We start from the raw sequence: 25,911 nt of genomic DNA on the forward strand, positions 1-25,911 counted from the left end.
ACAGAGATATACTTTACCGTGACTGTAATATAAACAGAGATATACTTTACCGTGACTGTGATATAAACAGAGATATACTTTACCGTGACTGTAATATAAACAGAGATATACTTTACCGTGACTGTGATATAAACAGAGATAATAGTAAATGCAATAACAATGAAGAACCAAAATAAGCGATCATACCTAAGATAAACAAAAAATATTAAATATTTTAATTGAAAAACGATATTTTATCAGTCCTCTTCAATATCGGATAGCTAATAATGGCCCAAAGTGTATCAAATAAGCGCTTTCCAAATAGAGAAATATTGGGACAAAATCCCTTGTTTTCATCATAAACTAAAAAGGTTCATAATTGGTACATCACATTTTGGAAATATCAAATCTAAGAGTTTTCGATTTGTAAGAAACAGATTTTCATTCTATAAGAATATTTAATTCTTTTTTTCTCGCTCAATTCTCATGTTTATTAGGGTAAACCACGCCGGACTAACCAGAGGGAGCAGCATTTGGTTTTTACTGAAATCAAAAGTGTTTTGGTCTTTAATTCAATAATCATTTACTTTACGGATTTGTTTATTTTATACATTTTTATTCAAAATGCATGTGCCAACAAAAAAAGTAATTAAGAAAAGAGATTAAGAAATTATGTTTCATGGGTCAGATTGTGGTCGAAAGTCACAGCTTTCTGGAATATTAACAGAACCGTTAAATCCACGTGACACTGTATTAATGAAATTCTTTTTCGCAATGTATGGGACAAAAAGTACTCATCTTGATATTTTCTTGCTTTGATTTTACTCACTTTAAAAATTTTGTATTAAATAGAAAGAAACTTAAGTATAAAAATTACCAGGGAAGTTCCGTGTTCCCAACAAAGGAAAATCCGTGGGCACTGGAAACCTGTGTGTATTTCAGGCCGAGCTCGCAAAGATTTCTTTTTTTCTCAAAATCTTTGGCCTTCTCCATTTCTCTAAACATTTGTGAATTTAGTTTTTTGTTATGGTGTAAGCACTCTAATTTATAGACACTTCCATGGAAGTACCTTTCCCAATTAAGAAATATACATAATAATTAAGGGTTAGATCAAATTTCACTACCAAGACATCCAAAACCTAGATCTATTTTTTTAAAGGGGTAAAAGGTTATGAGCCAAAATTTGAATTCCTGGATTATGGTACAAGAACCAGCCAGCTCCTCTTCTTTATAGGTTCTATTACTTATTGGTGTACAAAACCCCCTCTAGTCACACTCACAGTTGCTACCCATTTATGAATAAAATAAAATTTAAGATAACTTTTTAAAATAATTTAGTTTTTATAGTTATGCAGTTACTATTTCCAAAGGCAAAAGAATTGTGTTTTTTGGCAATAAACCCTGATATCATAATCTCTATATCTTTGCAACCCAATGTTGTAGATCTCTGATATTTCAAAATATGAATTCTGTTAAATCAAATAGTTAATCTTTTTAAAACATCACTATTAGAAAATAGATTAGAAAATAGATTAGAAAATAGATTAGAAAATAGATTAGAAAATAGATTAGAAAATAGATTAGAAAATAGATTAGAAAATAGATTATAAAATAGATTAGAAAATAGATTAGAAAATAGATTAGAAAATAGATTAGAAAATAGATTAGAAAATAGATTAGAAAATAGATTAGAAAATAGATTATAAAATAGATTATAAAATAGATTAGAAAATAGATTAGAAAATAGATTAGAAAATAGATTCGAAAATAGATTCGAAAATAAATTTGAGTTTGTGACAAAATTCAGTTCTTTTAATTTTTGCTTTGAAACATTTATTAAGTCAAGATGATCTAATTCAGAATTTTAACCAAACTTGAAAAATTGGATCAAGGATATATTTTTTTATTTGCCAGCACGGCTAAACTACATAGTTAGACTTGAATTTTATTCTAGGTATATAATACAATGTACAATACAACAATAAAACAATAGTTAAGCTTTCCCCTTTGCCTATAGTTTGTATATGTATGTATAGATTTAAAACAATGCTGGTGAACAAAGCATGAAATAAACTAATTATACTTTATTGAATATACCATTAAAGAGTTAGTAAATGGATCTTTCTAGTAACTTGTACGACTTTCCTTTTAGAAAGTGCCATTAGCTAATCACATCTGTATATATTTAGATAACCCTTTTAGAAAATTACATAGAGAATTGAAATCTTACATGGCTTTTATAAAGATCTATTAAGAATATCAAGGTGTTTAAAATTTCAAAAAATTAACCAAATAAATTTGATTTTACTCCTTCTTGTACTTAGAATTAGAACTAGCGGTGCAAACAGGTCGCACAGTTGTACCAGTTTGTCTGTCTGTTGAGTGTGTGTACCAACCCCTTGAAGTTGCAGTACAGTTTTATATATAGTGGTTTTAGTAGAACCGTCCTGTCAACTGTTTATGAAATTATTTTAATGTTTAAAAACTCACCGCTCACATTTTTGCAGACTTTGTGTTTGTTTAAATATTGGGATATTAAAAGTACTGTAAAATAAATAACATTTTTGCACCAATCTAAATTCGCTTTCTTTTTCGATTTATGTCTCTTCGGTTATATTGAACAATTTTATTCACTCATATAAAAAATATAAAAAAGTATTGTTATTCTTTTTTTATATTATTGAATCAAATCATATACATATTCATACATCAACTCATAGTCAGCTTTCACACAAAAGTAAAAACTTTTAAAGCTTTGTAAGCTGTGGTTTACATTTAAAAGCTTTGCTGACATCACAAATACCCATAGTTTGAAAAATGTTATAGATATTTAATATGCAAACAATGTTTAAGATAAGATTTAAGTACACAGCAAACAACCTTTGTATCTGTCTCAAACTTTCCTTTAGTTATCTGAGAGTATGAAGATCAGAGAAGTTCTGCAAACATTATTAATAAATAAATATTGTTAGAACTGGGTCAAATAAGGTATATCCACCACTCGATTTTTCTAAATAAAAAAAGTTGCAATTCTTTGGCAGCCAAAATTGGATTGCTGACAAATAAGTGATAACAAATCGATAACATTCAACAAAAAAATCTATTATTTGGCAGACATCCAACTTTTTTGATATCGTAATTTAAAGTGAGGGTTTATAATGTAAATGACGCATTTATAGGAATAAGGAAAAAAAACTTATTTTCCCTCCCAAAGTAAAGTTTTTTCTTTATTAAAATATTGTTTCTTCAATAGCCGTACATATATATTCTTGCTTGATGTTGATTGAATAAAACTTTTGTAATTTTTCAACAATATGTTTTGTACTGTAATTGTTGTACATTCTTGTTTGTTATCATTTTGAATTCAAGAAATTGACTTAAACAATTAAACCTCAAACAAACAAGAAAATATAAGAACCCGACAAGACACAGTTTGTCCTGTATAATAACATATGATAGTTGCGTGAAATGATATTACAAAACAACGCTTATCCAACATTTTTTTTCTCTCAAAATTCCGGTAATTTTAAACACGAGTCGTAGGACTTTATTCCCTCAGCATGACAGCCATCTATTGGTTTGAGAGTACATCTATATTTAAAACAAATGTAACTTTTCGTTTTTTTTATTTGGAAGGAATTTGCCATCTCTGTTTTTTATTCTTTATAAACCTTTCATATTCTAAAATAAGAATTTTTATAGGCCAAATAAAAAAAATCAAAGTTTTACACAATCAGGTTACAAAGATAAAATTTGTGGCCACCTCCCAGTTTCGTTTTTCCTGTAAAGACATTTCTTGGAAAGTTTCTTATAACTAATTTATTTATTAGTAAAACTATTGAAACAGAGCAATAGCAGGAATTTTATAGTAGTCATGAGGACACGTCATGGATGTATAAAAATGAAGAGATACCAGGCCTATTTGTTTATCAAAATATGCAGAGATAAAATGGATTGGTAAATACATTCTTCTTAGAAGTCTAAACATGAAAAGCAGTATTAGACAGATCAAAGCTTATAAACTAAACAAAGCTGAGAGATTATCGTTTTATAATGATTATTTTTTTTATAAAAACTGTCAAGAGATACATTCTTGTATCAATGCCAATCAAAGGTTATTTTGCTCGAATTATTAAGGAAATCACATCTTTGATTACTAATAGAAAGTTGGAAAGAGGAAAGAGGCTGGTAAGCTAAGACCCCCGGAGCAAAATTTTCTTTTAAAATACTTGCAGGGGGTGCAGCAAAAAAAGATATGCCCCTGCTTATCAACGGTTATGCTAATCATGAGATGCCCCATCGATTTTCTGAAAGTAAAAAGAAAGCTGAGCTTGATTCGTTTGTGCTTCGGTAAATTGTGAGATAATCTCTAACACACTGTGTTAACCCTAACGTCAAAGCTAAAATTAGACTTTTGACGTCAATGCGGCCCTCCTAGATTTGACCAGTCATATGTTTTTTTACACTGAAATTTAATAGAGAATTTATATATTCAGATGCTAGTGATACATTTCTATTCTTTTCTCAAAAAGAACGATTAATTCTTTCTGAACATGTTTTTTCCACAGATCTAATTTTATTAATGCAATAAAAACAGTGCCCCGATTTCTTTCAGACCAAATTCGAGGGCTCTTTCTATAGTTTCAATAAAAAAATGTTGTGAAAGAAGTTAAAGTTTAAATTAAATTTTCTAATCCCAATATTTTGGAACTAGATGGTGTAAACCTTTGATAATTTAAACTTAGATTATTTGATCTGAGCTGAAAACTTTAGAATGAGATATTCTTAATCCCTATCGATTAATCAATCTGGAGATTAATAACGAGAGGAGAACAAGCATTATTTAATCTGGAGATTAAGCATTAATCCCGATATCCACCATTCTAAAGTTCCCAGCTCTGAATTCATAGATTTAGATATATAAGGTCAACGAAATTGGGCAGCAAAGATATAAGGATTAGAAAATCAGATTTTGTGACAACGACTTAATTTCTTAGTAAATAGAACATAGCATTTTTTGTAATTATACACCTCACATTCAAAAATATTTCGGGGGAAGATATAAACTTCGGTCAAAACCCACGCTTGGGTGAAATAACAGCAGGTATATTATAGTAACCCATTACAAAGAAATGTCTGTGTCAGGTGTTCTACCTTCTACAGGTAGGGGACACTAGACAGGTGAAGGTTATATATAGAGTCTGACCGTAACAATAAATAACTGCTTTAGGCAGTGTTTGCATACCTTGTGAAAATTAGTATTGCAAAAGTATATCTGCGTATAAATCTCTTAAGAGTATATATTTGCGAGAAAAAATGGCAAATTAATTAAAGTTTGCCAAGTAATTCACAGGGTAAATTATTGGTGTAGAAGTAGTAATGTGAATTTTATTTCAATTGTAGAAAGTCAATGTAATTCAAAATATCTTAACTGACAAGAAAGGTGAGAAATATATGTTAGTAAACAAGGGTAAATAGGGTTTCCACCGGAATTCCGGGTTACGGTTTACGTACGGAAATGATCCGGAAATTTTTTCCATTTCCATTATGGAAAAGGTTCCGGAAAACCGGAATTCCGGAACGATTTCCGGAACGTTTTTTTTCGTAAAACGGAAATTTCCGGAACGTTGTTCCGGAATTACGAATCGTTACGTAATTTAATTAAAATAAGAAAAATTCTTTAAGTTCCGGTTTACGAAATGGAAACTGGAAATTTTATGGTTTCCATTCCGTAAAACGGAAATTTTCCGGTTTACGTGACGTAAACCGGAATTTTTTCCGGTTTACGTGACGTAAACCGGAAAATTTCCGGTTTCCATTTATACCGGAATTATCCCGGAATTCTGGTTTACGCAACAAATTTCCGGATCATTCCATTTCCAAAATGGAAATTTTTTCCGGAAAAATGGAAACCCTAAGGGTAAATAAGTTAAAGAAGAATATTTTTATTTGGTTAAAGTGACAGACCGGCTATGTAAGGTAGTTAAAGTGAATATGCAGAATGCAGTGTAGTGGACAAATTCTTTAGGATTCATTTGAGACATTTAAAACGTTTCCACGATGTATAATTACTGAGTTTGAGTGCATAGTCGACGTTCAAAATCATAAATTTGGTTGGGTACGTTTTCAGAATTGTTTTTTTAAATTATTAAATAACGACGACGAAAAATAAAGTCAAAACTATACAGTAAACTAATTAGTGGTTTAGGAACATATTTCTCAAAAGAAATTTGTCAATAAATCAATGTCAGAATCAATTATTTCGTTTTCATCATTATATTGAATTTCTTATTTTCTATGAATTTGTTTGCAGATATCTACAAATTCTGTTAAAAAAAAATTCCAAAAAATCTACAGAAAATATTTGTGAATAATGAGAGATTATAGAAACCTATAATTGAATAAGATTACTTATTTTCGATGATAAGATTAATTTTTATTTTCTCAACCTGTTCCTAAACAACTAATTAGTTTACTCTAGAATTGTGTTTTTACTCTAGAATTGTGTTCACATGTTGTCGCTATTTAATAATTTAAAAAAACAATTCTGAAAACGTATCCACCCAAAAGAACGATTTTGAATATCGACCTTGCGATCAAACTGTGGATTTACAGATCTTTAAAAAGTTTAATATGTCTCAAATGAATCCTAAAGAATTTGTACACAATTCTGCATACTCAGTTCCTTGTTATTAATTTTCTCCTCTCCATTATTTCTGGCAAACCTAAACTTTCCGTCTTATTCTTTTATTCCCTGATACTATCTTGTCTAGTGCTACTCTATATTAACCTCCATTACCATTCTCTTTTTTTCCGCACTACTCTCTGTACTTTACAAGCGTAATTTACAACAAATTTTATACTCTCCTCCTTTTTTCGACGCATTCGTATATAGTTGATATTTTAAAATATATAAATTAAAAACGCTGCGCAATATCAACTGTTAATCTTGAAACCTATCAATTTTCATTTCATAGTCACCCCCCCCCCCTTCTGAATTCCCACGCATTCACAGTACACATATTGCATATTTGACAAATAATTTTGATTTTAAGCTTATTCTTTCGAGAATTCTCTAAATATTTCCAAATATTGCCCCCATCTACTAACAAGAATGTATTGTATCCGCCAGAATAGTAACCAGGGATGTATATACCATGAAAATTAAAAGGATGAAAACTGAAAATTCTGTCAAAAATATCCAAAATCAAAAATATTTTCAAAAATTTAAAATAATGGAGATTTTATTTAAACCTGCTTGTGTTAGAGGTCAGGTATACACTAGCTGGGCGGGTCAGGCAAGCTGGTCGCTGGCTAGGTCAGGCTGTTGAGTGGCCGGTCATTTTGACCTGGTAGAACAAAAGAATATAGGGATCAGTGTGTCCTGAATAGCTGGGGCAGATACTCATACCAACCCACTCAGGTAAATAACTACAAAGTTTAGAAATTTAAGAAAAATGATAATGAAAATGTTCAAATGTATAAATAATTGTTAGCCAAATTAAACGTTTTGATCATCGACCATTGTTTTCATTTTGAGTTGTAATAAAGGCATGATTAAATCATTAATTGCAATTCGAATTGATCACTTTTGGTGATTCAGCAAAGTAGCAGAGAACAAACCACATTAAAAGATGAAATATGTTGATGTTTATAAAAATGACAGTTACATCTCATAAAGCATTTGATTCAATTTTAAAAGAATCGTACCAATTATTTTTACTCGCAAAATAGGTCCAATATACAAGAAAGTTTTTTTGTCGTTAAAAAATGAATGGAGCCTTTTCCACAAACTCTGATGTTCTAATCCCCGTATCTTTGCAACCCAATGTGATAGACCTTATAGATATTTTGAACAATAAATTATGGTAGATCAAATAATCTAAGATGTAAATATCCAAGGTTTAAAAGGTTACAAAGATATAGCGACTAGACCATTTGAGTTTGTGACAAAGACTCAATTCGTGTCTAAGAATTTTATGATTTTAATTATATTTATTTAAGAATTTTAAATTGAAATTAGTTTATATTATATCTTGGATTGATTTTAATTTGACTTTAACTTGAGCGTCCCATATCATATTAGATTATCTCCAAGTTTCAACGCCAAAATACACAAATAATACTCAAAAAATCTAGCATTTTCGGCAAGAAAAAAATTCTATTAGCCTTATTAAATTTTTCAAAATGATTCATTCTTCTTAAATTTTCTGATTTGTCCCCCAAATCGTAATTTAGACCCATTGACGCGGTCTAATTTGATGTGGGACACCCAGTATATATTTGATATAGATTTACTTACTTCGATTTTGACATATAAATATTTCAACCTTCAACTAAAAACAAGTAATAATCCCCGAAAAGAAGAAAAGCCAAAACAAATATATTATACTACGGCGATACGTTTTTTGTGTTTTAAGTCATGGCAAAGGGTTTTTTTTTTATAAAGATCTCTGAACTATCACGAAAATTGTCGGAAGAATTCTTTTAATAAAAACGTTCTCCTCAAATTAAAACTAAGAAGTAATTTTTGTTTGGCCATAGTCGAAAAATAAATCGGAACCATGCCCATTAGCGTCACTAATTCTACTTAAATGTCATCTTTTCGTTTTTTATCATTTATTTTTCTTTAAAACATTTATTGGGCCAAAACTAGATTGAACATGTGAGTCGCAATTCATATACATCTTATTCTTATCAAATCGTCGAAATTTTTAAGCCAATTGGGTTCTGAATATCTTTCCCAAAAGTAATTTTTGGCTATAATACAACGTATCCTTGGGGGAAATATCTTTTGTCCTTGACAGCCTGCCCCCCCATCCTATTTTTGTATTACTGACTTTCCTTTCCTTGGCTAATGTATAATGTATACCTGGAAAAAGGTGTGCTACTGCTTTCCATGTATGCATATTGTTCTAAGAGATTACATATTTCTCCCCTTTTCTCACCTTTACTGTTGATATTTCCTTAAATATTCAATTTTTCACACTTCCCAAGCCTTTTTTACCTAAAGATCAGTGAGGAAAAAATTCAATTTCAGATTTTTAATAATTCAAAAAGAAATAAATAAATATTAATATAAATACTATATAGTTGGTTTATTGCGCCAATCTCTTTTTAAAGTTAAAATGCAGAAAAAAGTATCTAAAAAAATCGTTAATCGCTATAATAGACACAAAAATTCTATTCCGTTTATTCTTACTACAAACTGACTTTGAGAGATAAATTTTCTACCTCGAGTATAGGCATTTGGAATGATTTTATTTGTACTTTGTACAAGAGTTATGTTAAAATGTAAGAAAACAATACGAAAAATCCAAGCCGAGTGGAAAAAACTACAGTATATATTTATCAAAAATTGGTTTCATTTTCGAAGATATCTCTATTTTGAAACAGTTTCCGCATTCCAGCTTATTTGTACTAATGAATTGTGCACTCCATTCAAATGAATGTCAATTTTCAAGCAGAAAGATTTTTTTGTCCATTTCCTGCAGTTGTCAGTAAACTTAAATCTATTTTATTTCAGGCAGCTGATTCGAATTAGTTCAAGATGACGTTCTGGCAGGAAAACTACCATTTCATCAAGGATGTATACGACATGCGCCACCAGAAGATGGCTGAGTGGATGGAGAACGTTGAGAAGGTTAGATCTTGAATTAGACCATGTGCCTGATTTTTTACAAGCAGGAATTGTTATTTTTGATACTTTAAAACTTTTTAAAAACTTTTAAAAACTTACTTGGTAAAAACTCACTTTGCTTTGTAAAAATTTGTAGGGTACATTTTAGTCTAAATTTTTTATCCTGTATTCCTACTAATGAATTCTCGTGCCAAAAAGATAATCTTTTCCCACTGCAATTTTTTAAAAGGACTATACAGGTCCACTCATCGAAAATTTAAGTATTGCGCCTGTCACTTATGCTGGACATATGGCTAGAGAAATATGAAAAAGAAAAAATGTAATAGCGATAATTATTGAAAAAATAGAACTAAGACCATAATTTGCTAAATATTTTGATGGTCATGAATTTTTAACATAGCTTTAGTTTAATTTAAATATGCAAAAAGATTTTGAGGAAATTATTTCATTCGGCCCTACAAATATAAATTGTATATTAATAATCAATTTTTTCCCAATTTTCACATTTCTAGGCCATTGCTCGTATCATGGCTGACAAGGTATACACGTCCGCTGAGTTCAAGAGGGAGAGAGACAACTTTCATGTAAGTCATTTTTATACAAACTGCAAAATTGATAATAAAAAGCAAAAAACGGAAAAATTACCAATCAATTTTAAAATTTCCCCTTTTCTGAACTTAAATACTAGTTTTAATAAGCTTATTTCAACAACTTTTATAAAGATAATTAATACTGGTGAAGTGAATTGTGTTCATATATTTTTTATTGTTTTGCATGATTTTTAAACTTGGTTAAACCCTAGTAGTTACTCAGTAGTATATAAACCACTTTTACAAGATTTTTTAGATTATATTTATGCATGTTTTTTTCATGCACTCCTTACACCTAATTTTTATAGAAAACACAAATTTAACACATCACATATACATTTGTAGATAAATGATATAACATAAGAAGATTGGATATAAATAAAAAATTATAACTAATAAAAATCAAAAAAAAAAGTTACAATTTCAGAAACAAGTTATTATTTAATTAACCTTTGGATCCAATCTCCTAATAAACTTTTGTATATAGATGGTATTTACATTAGGGTTTATTGATGCTTGTTCAAATTTTCTACAGAATCAGTATGGATTCACTAGTTTCCTTCATTTGATTATAAATTGTAAAAACGTTGAAAATCACAAAATATGAAGAAACATGTTTTGTAAAAAGTTAACAACAAACATCAAGATTTTCTGCCCTAACATATAAAAAAGTAGTTTATAGTACAAGGGGAAAAAAGGAAGGCTGTCAAATTAAGTGAGACGCAAATGAAATTTAAGATTAATCACAACAAATGTACTGTCCAGACAGACTGTAGTATTATAATGGTATATATTAATAGAAGAAAACAATTGTATTATACTTTACATGTTTGAAAACAATATTAAATTTTTCATACTTTACACAAAATAGACTTATAAGATTTCAAGATCGTTAAGAAATGTAACAAAGGGACGCGGATAAGCTCGCTAAACTTATTAGGTAACAATGTTTATTGTCCGTCTTTATTTTATATGCTTAATTATTTCTTGCTAATTAGTTTGCCTGCAGCTACTAAAATATTAAGAGCTATGTAACTTGATTGTAAAGATCTCGACAATTACGAAAGCAATTTCATATTTAAAATTTAAAATTGTGATTTTTATCTTGATTTCTTTATACTAATGAATAATCCTAGTTGTTTGCAAAAATTTTATGCTATCAACTTTGATGTTATAGATAAACAATGATTTGCTTGACATACAAACACAAATCCATTTCTTTCTTAAAAATCATGAATGTAATAAATCTTAACTGTATGTTGAGTGTTGATCTTACCTGTTAACTCAATTTTGTAGGAAAATTTTTTAGCACTATTTTGCATGATGATTTTATCTTCTTTCTTCAATTTGATTATTTTGAATGTCTTATGATATGTAATTTGTAATGCCTGATTTATAAAAATCATTTAACATGGCTGACATTGGTAGCAGTTTAACTTAAAGCATGGTTATTTAGTGTTGTCCAAGGTTCAAGAATAGGGAAAATTTCAAATTTTTGTCTCTTAAAGCCATGCAAATTGATCCGTTTATATTCCATTCTTTACAGTTTTATAAAATTATGCTTGCACTCTTTTTTATAATTTCTCAATTTTACTGACAAATGTATGATCCAGGGTCTGTGTAAAGACTTGGAGAAGGTTGAAGTTAAGAAATGGTTGGCTCATATACTAGAAATTCTCATGGCAGAACGAGCCAAAGATCAAAGAAAAAATGAGTTTGACCAACTGGACGCTCTGATTAAGAAGCATGAAGAGCTTATTCCCTGGGTTCAGAAGATTAGTATTCAAGTTGATTTATACTGGAAATGTTATGCTTATGGAGATGAGTTAAAGCCTCATATTGAATTCCTTGAAGGAATAATGATGTCATCTACGAGAGAAATTGCTCCATCCTGTGTTGAGAATGTAGAGGAACTCATTGAACGCCAAGAAAAGGCATTGGTGCAGTTAGAAACGAAGCGCAATGTTGTGAAAGATCTTATTGAAAAGGGAAACAGCCTTCTCCAAAATCCAGAAAAACCAAAATTTCTTGATGAACATGTTTCTAGAATAGTTGTTGGTTGGGATGACACCAAATTGAAGGCCCAGGAGAGACTTAAGCTATTACAGGACACAAAGTCAGCATGGGAGGGATATGCTGAAGGCCAGGATATTATTGAAAATGAGTTTAATAAAGCTGAAGAAGAAATGAAGAAAATAAAGAAAAGATTCAACCTAGAATCAGCAAAGGAGGATCTTGCAAAAAGACAACAAATATTTGAAAAGACAAAGAAATCTCTGCAGGCTGTTTATGACAAAATAAAATCAGATTATGACACTATGTGCCTTACTCTTCCTGATGACAAGAAAAATCTGGTCCAAAAAGAATTGGCAGCACTTACTGAAAAGATGGCTGTATTGTCTACATTTGAGGAGAAGGTTAAGAAAATTGAAGACTTTTGCAATAACCTTTCAATCTTTGACAATACGAACAAGAGCCTTAATGATTGGATGAAGAAGGCAACTGAAGAAATGGACAAAATTAAAAACCACTCTCATCAAATGGTTCCAGAGGACAGAGTTGCAGTTTGCATGGAGCTCCAAGAGGACATTGCAGCAAAAGTTCTTATTATTGAAGCTAACATTGCTAAAGAACAGGAATTGTTACCACAGGGAGATTCAGTGCCCAAAGATGCGTTGGAACATAAAGAAGAACTTGAGCGTATTCACAAATATGTTCTAGGGCTCCAGAATAAGGTCAAACAAGAATGTGCAGCGTTCTCTGAAGATGTCAAATATTGGGCTGAATACAGAACTGGAATTAAGGAATTCACACCTTGGCTTATTAGCGCGGAAACAGAATCCAAAGCTGGACTTGGTAAACCTAGTTCTCTGCCTGAATCCCTTGCTCTTTTTGAGAAAATCGAAGTGTTTGATAAAAAATGTTTGGCTCACTTGAAGATTCTTGAGTCCGCAGAGACAGCTTCTAAAAAGATGACCACTCACCAAGAGGCAGATGACCAAATTGCAGAACTTATGAATAGATACAAGTGTGTCAAAAAAGTCTCCGATACTTGGCTGAACAAAGTCAATACACTTGTTCAGGAGTGGAAACTTTTGGATTCAACAGTTAATGAGTTAAATGAATGGGTGGCTAAAGACAAGAGTAACGAAGGCGAGCATCAATTTTCTCTGGAGAAAATGGAATCAACTCTCAGCGAACTGAAAAACATCTTTAAAGAAAAAGAGAAGCTCGTAGACAATCTATAATAGTGGAGATGTATCAAAGCCAATTAATAGATAATATTGTACTTCGATTATGGGAACACCAATAGTAAAAATGCAGATGCATTTTAAATTTTAGATTTCTGAATATACCTTTTTGATTATGAAATTTTATCAATTTTAAGAGGTCAAATATCATCAAATTACAAAAAATATACTACACATACCTTTTTCTTTTTAAACATTAATTTTTAGATGTTTTAGAATTTTGTCTTTACACATGTTTTGGACTTGGGCTTAACTTTATTTTTGTTCCATAATTTTTTCGAAGATACAATTTTTAAGTGTATCATTATTTCAAAGTGTGTTAATCAGTGTGTTTTATTTATGTGCAAACTTTTTAGGCTCTCTGCAAAGATCTTGAGAGATCTGAAGTAAAGAAATGGCTAGCCCAAATTCTTGAAATACTTATGGCCGAGAGAGCTAAAGATCAGAAAAGGGATGAATTGGAGAAACTTGATATTACCATTAAAAAGCATGAAAATCTCATTCCCACTGTAATGAAAACTCAGGTTATGGTAGATCTTTACTGGAAATGTTATGCCTATGGAGATGAGTTAAAACCACATATTGAATTCCTTGATGGAATTATGCTCTCCTCTACTCGAGATATTGCTCCATCTTGTGTTGAGAATGTTGATGAACTCATTGAAAGGCAGGAGAAGTCTCTTGTACAGCTTGAGACTAAACGAGGTGTTGTAAAAGATCTAATTGAGAAAGGAAAAGTTCTTCTTCAGAACCCTGACAAACCAAGATTCCTTGATTCTCATGTTCAAAGAATTGAAATAGGTTGGGATGATACTAAAGAGAAAGCGCAGGACAGACTCACACTTCTTAATAATACAAAAGCTGCCTGGGAAGGTTACGCTGATGGTAATATAAAAATTGCAGAGGAATTTGATAAATGTGAAGAAGAAACTAAGAAAGTAAAGAAACGATTCAATCTTGAAGCTGCTTTTGAAGATCTGGCTAGAAGACAGGAGATTTTTAACAAAACAAAAGAAACAGTCCATGGAATGTTTGATCAATTAAAAACTGATTATAGCACCATGTGCCTTACTTTGCCTGATGATAAAAAACAACAGCTTAAAAAAGAACTTGTACCAGTTGAAGAAAAATTAGCACTGGTCAAAATTTTTGATGAGAAAGTTCAAAAGATTTCAGAATTTTGCAACTCCCTTAAAAACTTTGACAGTTCTCTGAAGACAATTGACAGCTGGATGGTTGGTGCTACTAAGGAGCTGGAAGATATCAAATTATCAAGTGATAAGCTTACTCCTGAAGACAGAGTTTCAAGAACCATGGACCTCCAAGAAGACATTGCTGCCAAGGTTCAAATAATCAACAAAAATGTTGCTGATGAACTTGAACTCCTTCCTCAAGGTAATTATTTCAAAACCAAATATGAGAAAATTAAGTTTCAAATTTAGAAAGGGATTAAAAATGTTTAATTTTTTAAGGAGACAAGGTCCCTCAAGATGCTCAAGATTTTAAGGATGAGCTTAACAGAATAAAGAAATATGTTCTTGACTTAAAAGAAAAAACTATAAAAGAATGCAACAGCTACTCTGAGGATGTTAAGTATTGGGCAGAGTATAGAACAGGTATTAAGGAATTTGTTCCTTGGCTGGAACAAGCCGAAAAAGCATCAACTTCAGGATTGGTCAAACCTACTAACTTAACTGAAGCAGAAGCATTGTATCAGAAATCTTCTACATTTACCAATAGTTGTGAGAGTCACTTAAAACTGCTGAATGCTGCCAATGAAGCTGCTCAAAAGATGACATCTCATAAAGAGTCTGACGAGGAAGTGGCCAAATTGAAGTTAAGGTATGACAAAGTCAAAGCTGTATCTGATGAATGGATGAAAAAGGTTGACACACTTGTGAAAGAATGGAAACTGCTAGATAACACTGTATCTGAACTGAATGCATGGGTTGCCAAGGATAAAACAGCTGATGGGGAAAACCAGTTTTCATTGGAGAAAATGGAGTCCACACTTGGCGAACTTAAAAATATCTTTAAACAGAAAGAAAAACTTGTCGAGAATCTGTAGGCTGCAATTATTATATGATGCAAGAAGAGGCTGATTGAACTCATATGCAGATTTTAAATTTTTATGATTTACTTTATGTTTTGAAATTACATTAATTTTAGTGGCTTTAAGATGCAATAAAAAAAGTGAAATACAAGGTGTATACTATTAAAAGGTTGTGTGATTCCCTGTAAACCCCTTTCAGTAATTATCTGATAATTACTTACTTCCAACTTACTAATTTTATCTTTACTTTAATTAAATTCTTTCTAACCTTGTGTTTAATATTGTTTTAGTGACTATAACCTAACAGATTTTTGTTTATGTTTCTGAAACCGCTTATTGTATGTCCAGGCTCTCTGCAAAGATTTAGAGCGAGCTGAAGTTAAGAAGTGGTTGGCCCAAATTCTAGAAATTCTTATGGCTGAAAGGGCAAAAGATCAGAAAAAAAACGAATTTGAACAGCTGGATGCACTCATAAAGAAACATGAAGAGCTGATCCCAACTGTAATGAAAACTCAGGTTATGGTAGATCTTTACTGGAAATGTTATGCCTATGGAGATGAGTTAAAGCCTCATATTGAATTCCTTGATGGAATAATGCTCTCTTCTACTCGAGAGATTGCTCCATCTTGTGTAGAGAATGTTGATGAACTCATTGAGAGGCAGGAGAAGTCACTTGTTCAACTTGAGACAAGGCGCGGGGTTGTGAAAGATCTTATAGAAAAAGGAAGAAAGATTTTGGAAAATCCTGATAAGCCAAAGTTTTTAGAAGGACATGTCCAGAGAATTGAGGTAGGATGGGATGACACCAAGCAGAAGGCTCAGGACAGACTTAAGTTGCTACAGGAAACCAAGGAAGCCTGGGTTGGATATGCTGAGAATAATGACACAATTCTTGTAGAAATTGACAAAGGTCTTGAGGAAATCAAGAAAATTAAGAAAAGGTTCAATCTTCAATCTGCATTTGAGGATCTTGCTAAGAGACAGGAAATTTTCAATGCTACAAGAGACAGTGTGATGGGTCTTTTTAACCAAATCAAGCACAATATTGATGTCATGTCCTTAACTATTCCTGATGATAAGAAGAAACTTATTGAAAAGGAAGTAAAAGCACTTAGTGAGAAGCTGACTGTTGTTTCTCAATTTGAAGAAAAGGTCACAAAGATTGATGAGTTCTGTAATTCTTTGAAGAACTTTGATGTTTCACTGAAATCCATTGATTCTTGGATGCTTGGAGCAACTAAAGAACTGGATGATATTAAAAATTCTTGCGACAAAATGGCCCCAGAAGACAGAGTTGCACGAACAATGGATCTCCAAGAAGATATTGCTGCCAAGATGGAAATTATCAAACAGAACGCTGAATCAGAGTTGGCTCTTCTTCCCCAAGGTTAATATCAAGTCATACAAAGGAATTGATCCTTTGCCACAAACTCTGATTTTCTAATTTCTATATCTTAACAACCCAATGTCGTAGACTTTAGATATTTCAAACTATGGTATTGGTTAATTGAATGATCTAAGTTTGAAATATGAAAGGTTTACATGTTCAGGTTGCAAAAATATTGGCAATAGAAAATTTTAGTTTGTGGGAAAGACTCAATTCCTTTCTTATACAAGTTTTAACTTTTTCATTTTACAATTTATATATTAATAGGAGAAAAAGTTCCACAGGATGCTCAAGACTTTAAGGATGAACTAGGAAGAATAACAAAGTATGTGACTGAGCTCCAAGCTAAAACAAGAAGTGAATGTGACAAGTACTCGGAAGATGTTAAATTTTGGGCTGAATATAGAACTGGAATCAAGGAATTTACTCCTTGGCTTATCAAGGCAGAATCATCTTCTACTGAAGGACTTACTAAACCATCAAACCTTGGAGAAGCCTCAGCTTTGGCAGAGAAAGTTCATGGATTTGAGAAAGCATGTGTTAACCACCTTAAGGTTTTGGAAGCTGCTGATTCAGCTGCAAAGAAGATGACAACTCATAAGGAGGCAGATATTGAAGTGTCTGCACTCAAGGAGAGGTACATGAAAGTTAAGGCTATTGCAGATGATTGGGTTAAGAAGGTTGACACACTTGTCAAGGAATGGCAGTTGTTGGATAACACTGTATCCGAACTAAATGCTTGGGTTGCAAAGGATAAAACAGCTGAGGGTGAAAACCAGTTCTCATTGGAGAAGATGGAGTCTACCCTTGGAGAACTCAAGAACATCTTCAAAGAAAAAGAGAAATTGGTTGAAGGACTGTAAATAATTTGAAAGACCTTTGCTCTGTCTTATTTGACATGAATGACTTTTTAAAATTATACCTGGCTGATGTCTCTCTTTAAAAAAATAGAAATGAAATTACTATGCTCCAGGCATAACGCGCAAAATGGCCAAGCATGGAAATTTCTGAAATTAAAGAAGACTAATCATTTATAACCACACTCTTATGGCTTTGTTGTATTTAACCCTCATAAAATAAATTTGTGTATGTTTTTTGTCCGTCAATGTTTTTCAAACAAAACAGGTATCAGTATCATTCAGCTATGCATTGCTTTGCTGTTTGCAGGTAACTTAATAACACAAAAATGTCTATTCAAATCAGGTAAATATATTTTCAAACATTTAATACAATTTAAAATATTCTTTCCCATAGATATAATCGAAAAAATATGTGTATACCTGAGTAATTACTCCACGCTTAAATCTGCTGTACAATTAATAATCTGATGGATAGGCTCTTTGCAAAGATTTGGAGAGGGCAGAAGTAAAGAAATGGTTGGCTCAAATTCTTGAAATTCTAATGGCTGAGAGAGCAAAAGACCAAAAAAAGAACGAAACAGAAAAGCTAGATATTACAATAAAAAAGCACGAAGAGCTCATTCCTACTGTAACAAAAACCCAAGTTATGGTAGATCTATACTGGAAATGCTATGCATATGGTGATGAACTTAAGCCCCATATTGAATTCCTTGATGGTATTATGATGTCTTCAACCAGAGACATTGCCCCGTCATGTGTTGAGAATGTTGATGAACTCATTGAAAGGCAGGAGAAGTCACTTGTACAGCTTGAGACTAAAAGAGGTGTTGTAAAGGATCTTATCGACAAAGGCAAGAAGATTCTTGAACACCCTGACAAACCTAGATTTCTTGAAGGTCATGTACAGAGAATTGAAATTGGTTGGGATGATACAAAACAAAAGGCACAAGACAGACTCAAGCTTCTCCAAGAAACAAAAGATGCATGGGTTGGATATGCCGAGAACAATGAATCCATTGCTGCTGAGTTTGAAAAGGCTGAAGAGGAAATCAAGAGAGTTAAGAAAAGATTTAATCTTCAATCTGCCCTGGACGATTTGAAAAAAAGGCAAGATATTTACAACGGCTCAAATAACACAATTAACAAGCTCTTTGAATCCATTAATGCCAATTTTAAATGCATGTGCATCACCTTGCCTGATGACAAGAAGAAAATAGTTGAGAAGGAAATCAAGGCAGTAAGTGAAAAGCTTGAAGTCAATGGTAGATTCAAGGATAAGGTTGACAAACTAGGTGAATTTTGCACTGAGCTCAAAAACTTTGACAGCTCTTTGAAAGCCATTGATGCATGGAAGGACAAGGCAACTTCTGAACTCGATGATATTAGAAATTCAAGCGGAAATATGCTTCCAGAAGACAGAGTTGCAAGAACTATGGATCTTCAGGAAGATATTGCTGCCAAATGTGAAATTTTGGTGAAGAATGCTGAAACTGAAAAGGAACTCCTTCCTCAAGGTATTTCGTTTTCAATTAAAAACCTAAAATATTCAAATAATCAAAGTCTGGAAATTAAAAGAAGCCAATTTTCTCACTACATAAAATTGAATTTTAATGATCCAAAACCACCAAGCATATTTTCAAATCAAATACAAATGATCTGTCTAAATACTAAATTCTGACAAGCTAAATTCAATGGCATTTAAGTTAATGATTAAAGAGACTGATGTCGTAATTTCATGTGACCTCCATTTAAAGACTGACAAGTCTGATTCACAAGGATACCCTTCAAATACCTATCCAAGTAGCAATAAGGAAGATTTCGTCATTTTTCTATAATAAGAAGTCATTAATTCTCACACTCTCCTTAATTGTCTCTGCAGCATAAGCCAGTGATTTTTAGTTGCCCATGTTGATAACTTTTTGACAAAAAAATTTAATGTGTTTAGAAACTTTAGATATCCTGACATTTTTTTTTGACGGATTAGTATCTAATTTGGCAAATTTTCTTTTATTTCAAATTCCAAACGAACACCTGAAGAGAAACCTGTTCTAAATTGTATTATTCTTTTAACTGTTTTCTATAGCAAAACAAATTCTATTATTTTTTACTTTAAAGGTGACAAGGTTCCCCAAGATGCTCAGGACTTCAAGGATGAGCTCACCAGAATTACAAAGTATGTTACAGACCTTCAAGCTAAAACTAAAGCAGAGTGTGATAAATATTCTGAGGATGTCAAGTTTTGGGCCGAGTACAGAACTGGAATCAAGGAGTTCACTCCTTGGTTGGGAACATCGGAAAAAGCTTGCATCGAAGGACTATCTAAACCATCCAACTTGGATGAGGTCAAGGCTTTGAATGAAAAGGTTAATGGATTTGCCAAGAGCTGTGATAACTACTTGAAGGTTTTGATGGCTGCTGATGCTGCTGCCAAGAAGATGACAACTCATGGTGAAGCTGATAAGGAAGTAGCCGCTCTCAAGGAGCGATTTGACAAAGTGAAAGCAGTCTCTGATAGCTGGGTTGCTAAGGTTGATACGCTTCTCAAGGAATGGACTCTACTGGATAACACTGTTACTGAACTGAACCAATGGGTTGCCAAGGATAAATCTGCTGAAGGAGAAAACCAATTCTCATTGGAGAAGATGGAGTCTACACTTGGAGAGCTCAAGAATATCTTCAAGCAGAAGGAGAAGTTGGTTGATGGCCTGTAAACAATTAAAAAATCCGAATCTGGAACATTTTCAACCAAACCTGCTTCAGAGACTTTCAAAGGCTGATAAAATAGAGATTCCTGAAGTAGTTTGAGCTTGATGATCAAGTACCTATCTTTTTGTGGCTGTTGTACGACTTGTTGTTTATTGAAATGAAATGAATTCAAAAATTTACTGACAAGAAATATAAATATATTGAATGTAAATGTAATTAATATTTCTTATTGCAGGAATACTTGTTTTTTAAACTGATTTTAAATTTACAAGAATAAGACACATTTCAGACAAACAGATATATTGGAACTAAGAGAAGAGAATTATTCTGTAGTCACAGAGTTGTAAGCACAGTTTTGTTTCAAGAATATCAAAATATTGAATTTGATGTTTAAAACTGTATAGAAAAGCAAAGAAATAATTTTTAGATGTACTATACAACATACAAATAGTCAGAAATTATTTATAAAGATTGTAATATGTATTAATTCTTTTCAACCTTTAAAAAAACGGGTTTAAATGTTTTGTAATTCTATATTTATCGAGAGTTTGTCAAATTTCATAATTTCCATTTTTCAAGTAAAGACACTCAATTTTTCATTATCAGGTTGCAAATTGAAAATTGATCCACAAAGTTATTTACGTTTCTTTTTTCTCATTTTTAAGTGAAAAACTGACTTTTTTTATACAAAACGGCCACAATTAGCATATATATTCAAATAACTAATAAGTCAGGAAGTTTCCATATAGGTATCAGCTCTGTGAAAACATTCTGGTTCCTCTGAATAAATTTATGTCATTTAGTCGTAATGGATGTCTTGTTTTTTCAGTCTTGAGTTAAAATTTCACAAACACAGTTCAGCGAAAGGAAATGTTATTTTCAACGTTTTTAATAAAATGTGTTTAGATTGGGGTGTTCTTAAATTCTTGGTTCTCAACAATTTTTTTTTAGGATTGAGTCTTTGCCACAAACTCTGATTTTTCGATTCTTATACCTTTGCAATCAAATGTCGTAGACCTTAGATATTTCAAGCTATGATTTCTGTTAGATCAAATAATCAAAATTTAGAATATCACAGAATTACGCAATAAGGTTTCAAAGATATGGACGATATAAATTTCAGTTTGTGGCTTAATTTGTTTTTCTTTCATTGTGTGCAAACTTATCTTTTACATATAACATTAAAAGACAGCATTTTAGGCAAAAAAAACAATTTTCAAGCTTACGGTAGATTTAAAGTTCTTTGGGTCGTACTTTGATAAAGCTATACGACACATTAACATAAGGAATTCGACTCCATTTATAATTATACCTGTGTGACTGTGCAATATGATATTCCTACGTTGACAAATTCTTCATTTTTTCCAATACATCTGCTGGAAGGTCCAAAGTCCTATTTCAGATATTGCTATTAACCCTATTCCCGCTGGGGGGGGGTCAATTTGACCCCCTGTATCCTGGTTTTCAAGTACCCCAGCGGGGATAGGGTTAAACATAATTTTCGAATCTTTTTTAATAGCTCGCAATACTTTTTCAGCTTAAAAGTCAGAAAGTTGATTATTAAGAGTCCTAAATCAGATATTGTTATTAAACTAAATTTCGAATAGTTTTATTTTAATTCTTTTCTGATAATCCAGGAAAAAAAATTAGAACATATACGTCCCAAGGGACAGAAAAGTAAAATAGCAAAAAAATCATGAATGCCGTGATATGTTAGTTTACCTGTTTATAAATTTGTTTTCTTCCTTCCCAAACTTATACTCGGGTTCTTCCCTAGATTTGAACAATTATAAGAATCTCAAACACTTCTTCTTCTTAATCTACTTTTCATTCGATCTGTACATTGTTGTCAACCATTAACATTAAGTTCCTTTGCGACAACAATTGTACATTTCATATGAGCATGTTTGTAAATGATAAATATCCACTTCCTTTCAACGAGGATATTTTACTTCTCAGAAATATATTAACCTTACAAGAAGGGAAATATTTTGTCAAAGAGTAACACTTTACCTGCAGCCAGATTTTATCCTTAATGCCCCAGCAGCAGGTTGTTGTCTACTTTCACACTTTCCAGAGAATACTCTGAATATAGAATATATTTTCTTAAATAAAATCTATATTGAATATTAATAACAAATAGTTTAATTTTTACACAGATTCTGTAATTTCTTGAACAATTGATATACAATTGTAATTTAAGAATATTGATTGAAATTAGATGGGTCAGTCAAAATTCTGTTACGTGGAATTTTCGTGCAAAGATTGCATTCATTTGTGACTTTAAGTTGCATGAATTTTCACTTTAATTGGTACACGCGTAAGAAGTAAGTACTACCTTTTTCGCACTGTTGATAATGGTGTTGGAAATTGAATATTTGTTTTATAATTTCTAGCTTTGTTCTTCTCATATTCATTCTAAAATATATTTAAACGCTCAACATTTAAAAAAAATCATCCATTTAAAAAAAAATGAAAACACTAGTTCACAGTTAAATATTGAAAGAAATCACCTGATTTTTCAATGCAATTTCTACAGCATTTTCAGCCGACAACTGCTTTCTAAACTTGTCTAAACACAACGATCAGAGTTTTGGGAATTAAAGTATTTTAAAATAATTAGGATGTTGAGACATGCGGCATGTTTGTAACTTTACCGAAATGTATTTGGAATTATAAACTTCAAAATATACCTATAGATTTTTTTCTGTTTTTAATCTCAACCTTCTCATAAGTTCTCTCAAGAATCTTTCTTTTCTTCTCAAGTCTGGTGGTTGGTAAAACTAGGAATTCAAACCTTAACAAAGTGTGTTTCTTTTGATTAAAAATTTCATTCAAATCTACGATAAATGATTGTGAAGATTGTGACAATTTAAACAGAAACCAAGAACTGAATAAGATTCCTTATTTTCGATTAAAACAGCTAATTTTCAGTTTATTAACCTGTTCCTAAACAACTAATTAAGTAGCTGTAGAATTTGAGTAACATTTTTCTTCGTCCTTATTGAATAATTTAAAACAAACAGAATAAACAATCCAGGATGATTGATGGTTTAATTTGCGCCCTTATTGAACAATTATGCACCGAAAAATGTGTCATAGGTCTCAAAGAATCCTAAGCATGTCTTACAATAATGCATTCTCAGCTCAACTACCATGACTAGCCAGACAATCCCTTTAAGAGCGTGTTAAGGGAAGAAGGGAATTTTCTATAAAATTAAGTCTAGCTCTATTAGAATTTAGAAGTATGGAGTGCATTACAATTAGAACCAAACCCAACTTCATTTCTCCATGATCAAGAATCATTCATTAACAAGCGCTGTACCAGTTCAGTAAAAGAATTTAAAAGTGTTCTTGATTCAGTGCTATTCTAATAAACTGGAATGATATCATGCAATTGAGTTATAACCTAAAAGTCGTCATTAATTATCGGCAACTTAATTTAGGAAATATTTTGTCCGGCAATTTCCAAAAATGTGTTTTGCCAAATATTTGCTTTAATAATTACTTGGGATATGAACATTGCTAAAATTAGGTTCGACCAAACTTTTTTCTAAGGTCAAAGACGACTTTTAAGTTTTCCATCAATTGATATTATTCCTGTTTATTTAGAATAAACTTATAAACTTATACTAACTAATACTAACTTTTTATCATCATCCAGAAACTTTTTTTCTTCCATTCTCTCTGTCTCTATGTCCCACTCTATTTTTTGATGTCTAAAGATTACAAAAAAACATAATTTAAGAAGAAACATCTTGTTTAGAATATGTTTATTTAGCAATGCATACTTAAATCCGTCCTGTTTTCTTCCAACCCTCTGGTCAAATCCTTCTTTCCAAACTCTAAATACATTTATCATGATCAATGTACAGGGTTACCCACGAAGGTTGAGAGTAAATAAAGACGACACCTCCTAAAAAATTTTAATTTGACGATTCTGAGGTTAAATTAAGTCTTCTGCCTTGAAGTCTTCTTTATCAATTATCAGGCAAAAAAAAGTCTTCAGTTTCAGGGAATCATAAATATAAGGGAAAAGGTTGTAACTTGTACACAATCATCTCTGAAGTCTAATCCTTTGCGGCTGTTTACGAGTTAATGTTTACTATCTTAAAGAATATGAAACATTTAATGGCTGGGCACGTTTTTTTTTAATCCGTTCAGAGATCGGATCTTTTGTGTTAAATTGAACACTCATATCTTGATATCCAATGTGAGTACTTTTGAATCGACGATTAATGCTTAATCCCTCAATTAAAGTTATTATGAGCATCACAGGATATCAAAAGGGAATTAAATTAATCAGAGATGGAATTTAAAGAATTTTAGCCAAAACCCGGTTTAAATTAAGCGCCGGCTTAAATCTTGAAACATTTGATACATTTTTAAGTGGAACCAACCATATTTAAGCCGCGGCTTAAATTTAAACCGCCGCTCAAATTCTTTAAATTCCAGTTCAGTTAAAGAACTAAACAAGTGGCTCTTCCCGTTCGTTAACGGATCTTCGCGATAATTTTCAGAAAACCTTTCGTTATTTAAAGGATCTTTGTGCCCAATCGTAAACCTTAAAGTTTTTCAAAACTTTTGTTGAAAACATTTTCTCAGTATTACATTTATATTACATATAACCTAAAGAACGCCCCATATTAAATTGGACATTTTTCAACGGTGTTAACTCCAAAATACAAACAGAATGATCAATAACAAGCATCCGCAATTAGCTCTATGAAGTGCTTAAAAATGTTTCAATCTTGTTGCATTTTCTTTTTATTAAAAAAATCTTGCACGATTTCATTTGATCTGAGACACATTGTATCTGATTTTTCCGTCAAGTGGGCCTTATTCAATTATAAACTTATCCATAGATTAATAACATTACAGACATAACACGAAAAAATTCCACGAAAAAAAACTCCACCTAGATCTCATCCCACCTTGTTGTCCCTACTCCCTCCGCCCGCCTGGGTATATATCACATGAATTACCTGGTGCGAGTTCCTTCTCTCATGGGCAGAAACGCCACTTTGTAAGATGACGACATTTTTATATTGTTCTAATCTTCATAAAAATCAATTGTTATTAGTATTGTACAGTGTACAGTGTACAATTCTTTCACGTGTGCTACTAAGAAATGTGTGAAAGGGAACCATGAAAGATGAATTGAACTATTGATAAAACATGAATAATTCCCTTTTCTATTCTTCTACCTGACAAGGTACCCAAGGACGCCATTAGCCTCCGTTTTGCAGAAACGAGCCTCCCATATTTATGAGGTTTCTCAAATATGAGAACTATTTATCAATTAGCAAAAAGAGTGCCTAATTATGATTAATAAAGTGGTAAATAAAATATTAAACATTTTTAACATTTTTCAAAAAAAGGTATTGTTTAAATCAAAGATTACAACAAAACAAACTAAAGGAATTGAATCTTATCCACAAAATC

At 31.7% G+C, this 25,911-nt stretch overlaps 3 protein-coding genes across 6 annotated transcripts in view; 1 reads left to right on the plus strand and 2 right to left on the minus strand.

The window, feature by feature from the left end:
- Positions 1 to 972, minus strand: part of LOC111696020 (uncharacterized) — an 18,367-nt gene extending 17,395 nt beyond the window's left edge. The window contains exons 1-2 of the mRNA XM_023465538.1: positions 857 to 972; positions 117 to 186 (exon numbers count right to left, since the gene is read on the minus strand). Coding sequence (XP_023321306.1) covers positions 117 to 186; positions 857 to 972 — 186 coding nt within the window. The remainder of the gene's footprint in view (positions 1 to 116; positions 187 to 856) is intronic.
- A 6,322-nt stretch (positions 973 to 7,294) lies between these two features.
- On the plus strand, positions 7,295 to 20,682 carry LOC111696005 (golgin subfamily A member 4). Of its 4 annotated transcripts, none has more exons than XM_023465516.1 (5): positions 7,295 to 7,402; positions 9,506 to 9,622; positions 10,132 to 10,203; positions 18,236 to 19,274; positions 19,876 to 20,682. In XM_023465516.1, exons 2-5 carry the CDS (start codon positions 9,530 to 9,532, stop codon positions 20,469 to 20,471), a joined length of 1,800 nt encoding a protein of 599 aa, XP_023321284.1. In that variant the 5' UTR covers positions 7,295 to 7,402; positions 9,506 to 9,529; the 3' UTR covers positions 20,472 to 20,682. The 4 variants fall into 4 exon arrangements, with proteins under 4 accessions (XP_023321284.1, XP_023321286.1, XP_023321285.1 ...); XM_023465518.1 differs by lacking the exons at positions 18,236 to 19,274; positions 19,876 to 20,682 and adding exons at positions 15,862 to 16,900; positions 17,168 to 17,994; XM_023465517.1 differs by lacking the exons at positions 18,236 to 19,274; positions 19,876 to 20,682 and adding exons at positions 13,817 to 14,855; positions 14,933 to 15,785.
- LOC111696006 (uncharacterized) lies at positions 20,683 to 25,911 on the minus strand. The gene is made up of 10 exons (XM_023465520.1): positions 25,452 to 25,911; positions 24,258 to 24,311; positions 24,114 to 24,185; positions 23,160 to 23,263; positions 22,980 to 23,038; positions 22,805 to 22,884; positions 22,480 to 22,551; positions 22,189 to 22,239; positions 21,779 to 21,859; positions 20,683 to 21,246 (listed from the first exon to the last, which is right to left on the minus strand). Exons 1-9 carry the CDS (start codon positions 25,505 to 25,507, stop codon positions 21,805 to 21,807), a joined length of 603 nt encoding a protein of 200 aa, XP_023321288.1. The 5' UTR covers positions 25,508 to 25,911; the 3' UTR covers positions 20,683 to 21,246; positions 21,779 to 21,804.

Source organism: Eurytemora carolleeae, unplaced genomic scaffold (genome assembly GCF_000591075.1).
Source record: "Eurytemora carolleeae unplaced genomic scaffold, Eaff_2.0 scaffold102, whole genome shotgun sequence".
NCBI lineage: Eukaryota > Metazoa > Arthropoda > Copepoda > Calanoida > Temoridae > Eurytemora > Eurytemora carolleeae.